Source organism: Pyrus communis, chromosome 1 (assembly GCF_963583255.1).
Source record: "Pyrus communis chromosome 1, drPyrComm1.1, whole genome shotgun sequence".
Taxonomy (NCBI): domain Eukaryota; kingdom Viridiplantae; phylum Streptophyta; class Magnoliopsida; order Rosales; family Rosaceae; genus Pyrus; species Pyrus communis.
Genome location: NC_084803.1, coordinates 1,769,005 through 1,780,507, shown reverse-complemented (window position 1 = coordinate 1,780,507; position 11,503 = coordinate 1,769,005). Strand labels below are relative to the sequence as shown.

At 36.3% G+C, this 11,503-nt stretch overlaps 1 protein-coding gene and 1 non-coding gene across 4 annotated transcripts; one reads left to right on the top strand and one right to left on the bottom strand.

Annotated features, from left to right (window-relative positions):
• Positions 1–3,273: 3,273 nt before the first annotated feature.
• On the bottom strand, positions 3,274–5,464 carry LOC137714226 (NAC domain-containing protein 83-like). Of its 3 annotated transcripts, none has more exons than XM_068453492.1 (6): positions 5,396–5,464; positions 4,698–4,906; positions 4,359–4,585; positions 4,115–4,282; positions 3,716–4,010; positions 3,274–3,620 (listed from the first exon to the last, which is right to left on the bottom strand). In XM_068453492.1, exons 2-6 carry the CDS (start codon positions 4,888–4,890, stop codon positions 3,397–3,399), a joined length of 1,107 nt encoding a protein of 368 aa, XP_068309593.1. In that variant the 5' UTR covers positions 4,891–4,906; positions 5,396–5,464; the 3' UTR covers positions 3,274–3,396. The 3 variants fall into 3 exon arrangements, with proteins under 3 accessions (XP_068309593.1, XP_068309602.1, XP_068309597.1); XM_068453501.1 differs by having other exon boundaries at positions 4,115–4,243; XM_068453496.1 differs by having other exon boundaries at positions 4,731–4,906.
• A 4,138-nt stretch (positions 5,465–9,602) lies between these two features.
• On the top strand, positions 9,603–9,674 carry TRNAD-GUC (transfer RNA aspartic acid (anticodon GUC)). Its single transcript has one exon. It is a non-coding gene; the product is annotated as a tRNA-Asp (tRNA).
• Positions 9,675–11,503: the final 1,829 nt, after the last annotated feature.

The window sequence follows — 11,503 nt, the reverse complement described above, 5'->3', positions numbered from 1 at the left end:
CTTGTACATTATCATCACTTTGTGACTTCATCATCTTTTATGTGTCGACCAACAAGTCTTCATTCGAGTGTTAAAGTGAGCATTCCAGCCTTCCAGGTTGAAGTTTGTCAGTTTGGGATCATCTCAAAACCGCCTTTACCATATGTGCATGGCAAAACGTTTTTTTTTTTTTTTTTTTTTTTTTTGTTGAAAAGTATTTGGATCGAGACGACATAATATGCAATAATTACAATAAATAATATGATTGAATATTTATATGTGTATACATTAAATAGAAGTATCATATTCTATCCATGTTACGAGCGCATGCAGACCAACCTCAAACATTTTGTCGGCCTCCAAAGCAGAAATTCACACCCATCGTATCCCTCTTCGAGATTAATGCATTTGCTGAAAAATTCATAGTGTGGGGGGGACCTACAAGAAGCCCATCATCCATTGTTCATGTTGTGGACCATTCTATGCTATTCATTCTTATTGCAACAAGAATACCGTCGCGTGTAATCTATGTAAAAAAGATGAATACTAATTGTAAAAGGCTTGTAATTCAAGTAATTATAGCATCGATAAAATTAAGAATATGAAAAGTGAGCAATGAAAATTGGATCAGTTATTCTCTTAGGTTATCGGAAGTTTGGTTTTGAGAGTATTTGATTATTGGTCTTAATGATGACACTAACAAATTCTTTATTTCTTAAGTCAACGTAAACATTGGTGAGGTAAAAAATAATTCTCTTTTTTCTTATGTACATTTCTAGTAAGTAAACATATCATCAGAGTCATGTTGGATTTATGACAGTTTGATCACGTAGCTAATCGTACTACTTTCACAAGAATGAACCCGTTTAGATACTATCCAACATCACATAAATACAACTCTTAACATGTGAATCTCACTCTACATGTGATTAATTAATGATACACGTAATCACGTTGTCATACCCGAGTTTTGTTATGCAGGGCAAATCAAGAAATTATTTCTTATTTGTAATAACTCAGGTTATTTATCCTATTTTCCATAATTACTTATTAGGCAAGGAAATTAAATATTTTCCTTATGTATTGTTATGCAGGGCTAATAAGACCACTTATTTAATATGATATAAAATTTGTTTATTTAAATTCGTTTAGTTCGCTTAGGCTCTAGGCTTTAACTCACTGCCTATTTAATGCCTAACGTTTTTTAGAATCTTGATAATAGTGTTCTAAATGGTTGTAGGCTGATAATCACTGTAAAATTTCAGGATCCAAATGTTGATATGACCTTTGAACATATTGACTTGATTGGGGTCGATATGTTTGGTTGGAAAGTTTTCAAGATATTGGTGGATACTTGAAGGTTCTACCGAAGAAACTATAGGTGGTCAAACTGGAAAGCTCAAGCATTTTAAGATACTCCAAATATTTGTTTGTCTTGAAAAGAATAATTCTAATTCAATATTACAATGGAGCCGTTTGAAGAGTTTAGACATCATAATTATTAATTTGTAATAAATCAGGTTATTTATTTTATTTTTCATAATTACTTGTATAACAAGGAAACTAAGTATTTTTGTTTCTTGTTAAGACTCTAGGGTTTAGGAAACTAAGTATTTTTCTTACGCTAATCCATTGTGAAACTTATCTCATTTCTCCAACCTCTTAGGAGGCTGTTGCAAAATATATTATTGTTGAATTTTTGTCTTCGAGCGGTAAGGATTGCTTGCGTTTTATCTCATTCTCTCGTTGTATTGTTCAATAAACGACTGTTGTTGATGTGTGCAGTTCCAAATCTGCATTATTTTTTTTATCAATTTTGGAGTGTGAAGGGAATAGGATAGACAACATAGTTTAATTAAGCAAGAGTTGTTTCAAATGGTGAGCCGTCAATTCCAAAAGCATGTTAGATGCTCCCATACTTGGAAGCCTGACTTCCACAGGTAAAGTTAGGCAACCACATGGACAAATATGTGACAAAGTATATAGATTAGGTCAATGGTCAGTTCTTGTTTCTAGTTTTCTATATATATAATATTTTTTAAAGTTGGGTGGGTGCTGAGTTAGTTACGACTTGGGAATTATTTATAGCAAAAGTTTGAACTTTTTAAGGACGTGGAGGTGGTAGACAGAGATGAAACAATCATGTTTAGGATAATAGGCTAATTAGTATTTATTCCATTTTGTTACTTCTTAGACAAACAAATAAAAAAAAAATTCTAAAGATGACGAAGGCAGGCAACATCTTATTAAGTGGTTAATAGCAATTACTCTTGTCACTTAATACTATGATTTAACGGTTTTCATCTTTATTTATAAGTGAAAGATTTTATATTTTATTCTCGTTAAATATGAAGAATCATATTATTACTAATTCATTGTATGACTTAGCATTTTTTTTTTCATCCTTGATTATAAATAATATTTTTTGTTAAAAAAAAAAAAAACAATTACTCTTGTATTCGAAAAAAGATTTATACGAGCCTATCAAATGAGGGACGCTCCTCATAAGAGAATGGACCTTATTCATTAGGGTGCCACGACACCTCATCCCTTGTGAGTGTTTTTTTGCAGAGAGTAGCCGTATTCGGATAAGATTTTCTCAACTTTGTATAAAAACAAGACAAGCAAACAGGCCCTTTTTCTTTAGGAAACTAATAAAAAGCGTTTGAAAACTTTGAGTTTTAATGATAAAAATAAAATAAAAGGTAAAGTAGATAGTATCAGGATTAACTTTTTAGTGTAAAAATGTGATTTTTCGTTAAAGTAAACAGTACCGTGGGCTTTTCGATATAACTCCTTTTTTTTTTTTGCTTTTTTGCTTTTTTTTTATTTTATATTTTTGTAATACAAATAATACAATTAGGGAATTAAATTGTTAGTTTTTATGGGGAAGGAGATCGGTTGAAATCGAGCTTTCACTAGAGTGCATAGGTATGATAATTTTCTGTCACTGGTAAAACGCCATATGGGCCCAATTGCTAATTTTTTTTTTTTTTTAACAAACGATATTATATACAATAATGGAGAGGGTTTAGGCTTAGCCTCACAATGAATTAGCAATGATATTGTTCAAATTCGCCTTTTAGCCAAAATCGAACATAGGACCTCTTCACTACTAGACTGGAGTACAAAGTGATGGACTCAATTGCTATTTTGAATGCTTTGATTTTTCTTTTTTGGTCAAAAAAATGCTTTGATTTGGTTATGCAGATCTTGGTTTTGGGCTACATGTGATGAATTTCCCATATTAAGCAAACAATAGTAGAAAAAAGGTTTTAGATTCTACAAAAAAAATTTCCAAAATGATTCATTTGAACAATACAAAAAATGTCTAAGTACGTGTAAACATGTTGATTATTTGCTAATCAAATTCGCTAATATACATAAATACACACGTGTAGAATGAAAACAGATGACCTAAAACGGCATGAAGCAGAAATACTTCTTCCTCTTAAGCCTTTTGGTTCCACCAACATTAGCATTCTGAGAATTTGATGGCCCTTCATTCCTATCGTCTGATTTTTGTTTTCTGCTCATATTTTTTGAACTATTTTCTGTGACAATCTTGGCGCAAACAGATGAACCAGGATTCGGAGAACGATTTCTGATTCTTTCTTCGTCACGAGACTTGTCGAAAGATCCTATTAACAAAAAAAAATAGAGTAATTTTAGGGTTCTTCATATAGAAGGATTATTATTGTTCACCAAAATTAAGCAGCATTATTTTTTTATGTACCTGCAGAGGATGCCAACACGACCAACTCATTGTTGTTCGTCACCAATTCTTGCTTACTTTTAGGCTCTAGTTCTTCCAACAATGCCAGAGAATCGAAGCATTCGTCCGAGGACATTGTCAAGCAACTCGAAACTGAACTAAATGAATGAGATGCTGGTGTGTCAAGATCCAGCAATTCCAAGTAGTCGCCTCTCGAAAGGTAATCATTCTCGTGCATAATTTGCACATTATCATCTCGAACTGGAAGCCTTTCTGTAACTACCAATGTTCCCGTTTCGCGATCATTGCTTGCCTCCTACAATATAACAAATAAATCACGACATCCCATCAGAGCAATGATCAAACTATATCTGCATCATAAAAGCTAGTAGCAAATAATGTTGTTCCAAACAAGTGTACATTTTCAACACGCGGAACAACTGAATGTGTTGAGTGACTAGCCCTATCAGAATTCACCAATTCCTGAAGCTTATTGGAGTTTGGTGTTTCATCATCCCCAAGAAAGACTCTGCAAAGCGACCAGACATCCTGCACATTTATCCAACCAAACTGGCAGTGAACTGGCAGCTTGGGCAGAGAAACAAAATATGTAGAACATATCAGGCAGTGTAATATACATGATTGGCAGACTCCAATCGATTACCGTCAATTTGCTGCTTTCCGACGATTTCTTCTGAGTTATCCAGTATTCTTGCATCACCCAATTGGTTTTAGTTTCATGAGGGGTTTGGCATTGATAGAATTCAAGGGTAGCTCTCCAACCATAGACGGAGGAGTTTGAGAATATTCTACTGGCCTCCCCTTTGGCTCTCCACTGCCCAATATTTGTAGGGTTGCTCTCACTCGAGCGAATGAAGTACCAAAAACCATCTGCATAAGAATAATATTGTTAAGCTTTAGAGAGACAGACTAGCAGAGTTGTAGATTACTACTAATCACATCGATATTATCCCAGTATGACTCAGTTAATCAACTTCATTACATTTACATCCATTTGAAGGGCACGAAAAATAACCGGGTAAATTCGAGGGCGCGCATCTGTAAGGATTTACATCTCGAATCACATTTCCAGGAAGCGGGGATCCGTCCAGTATTTTCTCTAAGGACATACAGAGCTCCTCATCGGTACACTGTAAGCTGATATCAGCAGGCAGGGCAGCAGATTGCGGATACATGACAACTCAATTAAGTCTGCCAAACGAACAAGCAGGACCAAAAACATGATTTAGGAAAGCAATTAATCAATCAGAGAGTTTTTAACTAAGAATTAACAGGAAATAATTCGCGAAAATGAAGTTATAAAATAAGAAGTGAATAATTATTTACGATGACAACTATCAAACTATGAGCATCCACTCAAAATTAATCCGCAATGCGTGGACAGATTAATTGATCATTTAAACAAACTTCATTAAGCTAATCTATCGCCGAAATCCATCAAAATTCCCAAATTAATTTACTAAAGATCTCATCTTTCTCAACAAAAGATCTGACTAATTGGGTTTCAAAACAAAAGATCTGACCCTTGTCAAATTCTATTTACTTCCCTTCACAATTTCTCATAAACCAAACAAATGTTTGAAACATTCAACTACAAGAACATCGAAGGGATACATAATTAAAACAAATTACATACTTAATTGTGAGAATAATTCAGATGGTCAGGTTCAAAGCTCTGACCTTTTGGCTTTAGGGACGACCGACGACTCCACTGCCTTGATCAGATGCTCCCCTCTTTGGTTCCTTAATCGCTACACAAAAGAAAAGAGATGGGGTCGTCGAGTATTTATAGGGCTGCTGAGGCAGTGAACACTTACTACGTGGAGACTTGTCACTGGTCGAGTAACGCAATCCTGTTGTTATTGGGGGCCTACAGATGAGCTCACCCTTCCCGCTCTTTCTCAGCAAGTACGTGCGAATGTGTTAAAGAAAATAATGGTCATGCCGTACTATTTAACTTTATTACTAGTTTTGAAAATTTTGTTGGAAAATTTTGCACAAACTATAAACATGAAGTGTTTAATTTGTACCTAGAAAAAGAAAGTTTGAAAATTTCGGATTGATGTGGGAACAATTCTGCATTAAAACTTCATTACTCAGTTTCCTCATAAGAGCATTTTTAAGGAAAATTTCAAAATGTCCACAACAGATAACAGTAAAAAAGATAACACTAGTGTTTTTCCACAGAAATACCAAATTCTAAGTCAGGACGTGGATTGACAGCAAATATAATTGTCAAATTTGACAACAGCTCCAAATAATTTTTAATTAATTATTAGATGCTTTTTATTGGTTTTCAGATAATGAAATCTCGAAGAATAATCAAGCAATACAATTAATAAGTATAAAAGGAAAAGAGTTTAATAGTTTGTAGCGCATTGTAAATGCATGCATTGTGACATCCCACATCGTCCAGGGGGAGTGATCCTTATATGTATATTCTCATCCTTACCTAGCACGAGGCCTTTTGGGAGCTCACTAGCTTTGGGTTTCGTAGGAATTCCGAAGTTAAGCGAGAAGGGGGCTAGAGCAATCCCATGATGGGTGACTCACTGGGAAGTTGCTCGTGAGTTCCCAAAGACAAAACCGTGAGGGAATGGTAAGCCCAAAGCGGACAATATCGTGTTACGGTGGTGGAGTCGGCCCGGGAAGTGGTCCCGCCCGGGCGGGGATGTGACATGCATGCGTAGAACAATTTCCTGAAGTCAAGGCCATATTTGATCTTTTATACAAGCTTTGATTTTTAGAGTTAGGATTAGAACGTGAGTGAACACGTCATAAGCATCACATTTATGGAGTTGCGTTACAATATGGTATGGATAAAATATGATTTCCTCAAATACTTTTTAATATAAATTACTCGGACTTGAATTCGAACTTAGGTATAAAAAACAAAAGCATCATGTTCTAACTAATTTGACTTTCTCCACCTAAATCAGTACTACTTGAGTTACAAATCAGTACTATCCCAAACTACTTGAGTTACAAATCAGTACTATCCACCTAAATCAAAGGTGAGGACCAATAACTGTTTACAAGTTAAGTCTTCAAGGCCATACCAGTCCAAGGAAATAAATTAACTACAAATCAAACAGCAGCATCTCTTGATTGTTGTTTCCATCATTGGCCTCCTCGCATTGTCCAGCATCATCCCTTGCTTCATTCCTTCCATTATTGCTGGGATTAGCAGCATTCGCATTCGCCCTGCACCTGTTGAAATAGTTCTGAAGGTTTGGTGATCAAAACAAATGAAATGAAAAGGGGCAAAAAATGATCAAGGATCCAAAGGCAGCAGTAGCCACATTTTAGATCTATTTGCTGATATCAAGACCAACAGCAAATATAGATTCAAAATGTGGCTTTGGATCCTTGCATCATATTTTGCCCTTTTCATTTCATTTATTTGGATTACGAAACCTACAACTGTGCTTGGGATTGCAGACATGGTTGTGGACATACTATCTGTTTTGATAGTATTTCGGGCCAAAACGAAGTTGGTCACTAGTGAATTTAATGTTGCTGAGCAACTGGGGCTAATGATTGGCAGCTCCTTGTGTGTAGTTTTTGCCTTATCCTACCAAAATCACTATGACCAAGTGATGGGAGGATAAGTTAAACCGATAGATTACTTGAATGACTCAAATATATGGAAATGCAGTTAAATACACAGTTTAAATGTACGAGTAATGCTATTTATACAATGTTTTTATACCACATTTCTATACCACCTTAGGTGGCATTTGATGTGGACAACCACATCATTTGAAAAATTTGCAAAATCCAAGGAAAGGAAGGAGAAAGACTCCTCATATACCACAGTCATAATTTAATTAACTAGTTTTTCTTAATTATTAGTTTATTAAACAATGAACTAAAATTAAAAATCTGATTAATTCAAATGATGTGGTTGTCCACATCAAATGCCACCTAAGATGGTATGAAAATGTGATACAAAAATATGGTATGAATAACATTACTCTAAATGTACACACAACTGTAGTGATAATTAAAGGCTCTTTATTAATATGGCGTGCACTATGGATTCATAGACGCTGAGCACAAATGCTCTCAATAATAATAAATTAATGCAAATCATTTAGAGAACTTTTCTAATCAAGTCCGAGAGGGAAGGACAAGAAAGAGAAGAGATGACCAAGATATCCGGGTGCACACCCAGACAGCTTCTGTGCACCATCCTCACACTCTGGAAACAAAACAAAAGTTGATTGACATCTAACACAATTGTTTGAGACAACAAAGCGGTCATATCATGCATGATCATTCTTAATTAATAATTTGTTGCTTAATTGCATTATTTGTTTTTATAGCAACATTAATTTCCACTTATGCAAATGAAAGGAAAGAAGAACGCAAATTAATTCGAACGAATTCAATGAACATATTTAATACAGTAAAAGCCAAACACTCATTTATTTCATTTCACTAATTGATTAGTACTGAAAAACTAATGAACAAGAAAATCGATCTAGATACGGAAGCAAACTAATGCAAACAAAATTGTAAATTAATTACAACTGCACAATAACAAAGAGAATCAATGGTAGGGTGATGAGGAACGGGGAAGATGGGATCCAAGGATGGTATGAGGAGAGTGGTGATGTTGTCCAAAATGAGAAGCAGTGGTTAGTGATGAGAACAGTGCGGGAACTGGGAAGATGATGAGCCTCAAGGAAGGATGGGATGATTTAGAATTGGGAGATGATAGTGTTATTTATGTAGTGTTAGAGTTAGGGCTGGTTTGGTATTGCTGTGCTTTGAAAAAAAGCTGCTTCTGCTGTGCTGTGAGAATAAGCAGCTGTGAAATAAAGCAGCAGAGTGTTTGGTAAACATTTTTGTAAAAGTGCTTTTGAAAAAAAAAAAAGCAGTATTAGAGTGTTTGGTAAACTTTTATGTAAAACAGTTGTGAAAAAAAGCCGGTTTTTCAAAGCTAGGTTTTGCAGCTTCTTGTTTTTGGCTTTTTTTCATCCAAAACTGTGAAAAAAAGCTGAAGCTGAGTGTTTACCAAACACAAAAACAGCTCCCAGCTTTTTTTGATAGTAGCTTTTTTCAGAATCACCTCAGTACCAAACCAGGTCTTAGAGAATCGAGAGGCTGTAGGATTTTATCTTTTACACAGTGGGTAGGAGGCTGCCACTGTAGTTTTAGGCATCAAGTCACCTGCTTATGTCCTGGAAAACTCACACTTCCCAAATTAACCTTGTAATGACCTACGAATATCTGCTACAATATTCTGGGTGATCGCATAGTTTGCCGTGGGTGGTGGGGATATCTTTGTTAAACAAAAAAGAAAACTTGATAATGGTAGGTTTTGCAATTAGGGCACAAGATGTTAGTTTGGTGGGTGAGGGTAATGGGGTGTAATGTCTCTTACTGAAAGCTAACACAAAGTTGATGGTGTCTGTATACGATGAGGGGCTAAAGGTTTGGCAGCTAGGCATCCATGCAGTACGTGCATGCATGAGAGAGAGAGCGCTTGGCTTTATCAGCAACCCAGAAACAAGCCCTTCATTTTCTGTGGCACGTGTAATTTGTATAGCATACAAATCCCCAATAGACATGCCCATTCAATTCAACTTTTTTACTCTCCGATTCTTTTGAAGCACCTAAAAACTAATATCAAAACAGTATCAATAAAGAGAGCAATAATGCAGGCGCGCGGTGGAGAAATGCATATAGAAGAAGAAAAAAGGCGAGGACTTTTGGAAGGTAGCGAGTAAAAACCCCAACAACTAGCAAGAAGACGAAGAAATATAATCAGATCTCCATAGTATTTTATTAGTTTCTTTGCTCGGTTGCAGTTTCATGTGGAATTTAATTGGTTCAATTACGTTTATATTAAATTATATATGCGTACTTTGCCAACACAGTCGTTGTAGTATAGTGGTAAGTATTCCCGCCTGTCACGCGGGTGACCCGGGTTCGATCCCCGGCAACGGCGTATTTTGTTTTTCAAAGTTTAGTTTTTGAGGAAAGAGAAGAAAGGAGGACAATTAATCCGTTTCATTCCTTGTCCGTCTTCACTGCTTCTCTTCCGTCTTTGCTTTCCCGTTCCATTTCCTTTCCTTTCGCTTTTCTGCAGCATTTCGTCGAGCAGTTTTCTGCGGCATTTCCCTCATTGTTTCTTTCCTTTTGTTTGTTGAAGGTATATAGGTTGGGGATGCAGTTATTAAATCGAACAACAATCCAAGATATCGCTTCTCACAAATTCACTCTAGAAACTCTGTAAGATTGAAATGAACTCATTCATAGTCTTAGCTGCCAAATGGGGCCTAAATAAAACGATAACCATTACATGCACGATTTTCTTATTTGAAGTCTCAAATTAAACTTAATAGAGTCGGGGACTACAAAGTGGTGGTATTCCGAGCCTCTCGTGTACCACCATGTATTTTAGTTTGCTGACATAACATTTTATGATTCGTTTAAGATGTCTAGAGAAATCTGATATGGTGTAATATTCTTTCTTATTACTTCACAAAGCAAGATTACATTCTTATATACATTCTGTACGACAAGATCCTACTTTACTGCCCATAATTAAGGCAGATTGAGGACTAAATAAGGAAGTAAATCACTAAAGAATAATATACAATGTTTGACCTAATCAATCCAAGATATCCTCTTTAACACTCCCCCTCAAGTTGGAGTGTATATTGATAACACCCAACTTGTTGAGTAATGCTTCAAACTGCACCGAACCTAGTGCTTTGGTAAACAAGTCAGCTGGCTGGTTTGTTGTTCTTATATAGGCTGTTCACACCACTCATTCTTGTACATTCTCACGTACTACATGGCAATCTATCTCTATGTGCTTTGTTCGTTCATGAAATACCGGATTTGAAGAAATGTGCAAAGCAGCTTGATTGTCACAAAACAACGTAACAGGTTGTGCATGGTGCACTCTCAAATCTGTCAAAATGTTCTTCAACCATGTGACTTCACAGCATGTAGTGGCCATAGAACGATATTCTGCCTCTGCACTGGAACGAGACACGGTGCTTTGTTTCTTTGTTTTCCAAGAAATTGGTGCTTGGCCAAGCAAAATGCAATAACCAGTTACTGATCTTCGAGTGTCTTTACAACGGCATGTGGGGATTGAACACAAGGCATCACGTTCATCCCAAAGGCTCTTAAGTTTGGTGAAATAAGAGCTTACCGTCATGTCGCTTTGTACACAATCATGGATTTCGTTTTCGATGTGAAATAGTTGTACGATGTTCACATGAGAAAACCTCTCCTGCAAGTCTAGCCACATCTGTCGTGCGTCCTTACAATGTATAACACTTCCCGAGATTTCCTTTGACATGGAACCAAGCAGCCACGTTTTTACCAGGTTGTTGCATCTGTTCCATTGTTGCAGTTCTTCAATCTGTTCATCACCTGGCTTCTCGATCGTCCCATCAACCAGCCCCAGTTTGTTCTTGACCATCAAGGCCATGGTCATGGATTGAACCCATGTGCCATAGTTATCTTCCACAAGCGGCTGTGGCACAAGTATTGCGCCTGGTTGGTCCGAATGATGGAGGTAGAGTTGATGATTAGGGTTTTCCCATTTTTGATACAAAGTCATGCCAGATGAGGTTGACTTTTCTGGTTTGTCACCCATGGCTATTGCTGCTAGGGTTTGTGTTTCGTGTTTTGTGTGTGTCCCAGTTCGATCACTCTGGTACCATCTAGAGAAATCTGATATGGTGTAATATTCTTTCTTATTACTTCACAAAGCAAGATTACATTCTTATATACATTCTGTACGACAAGATCCTACTC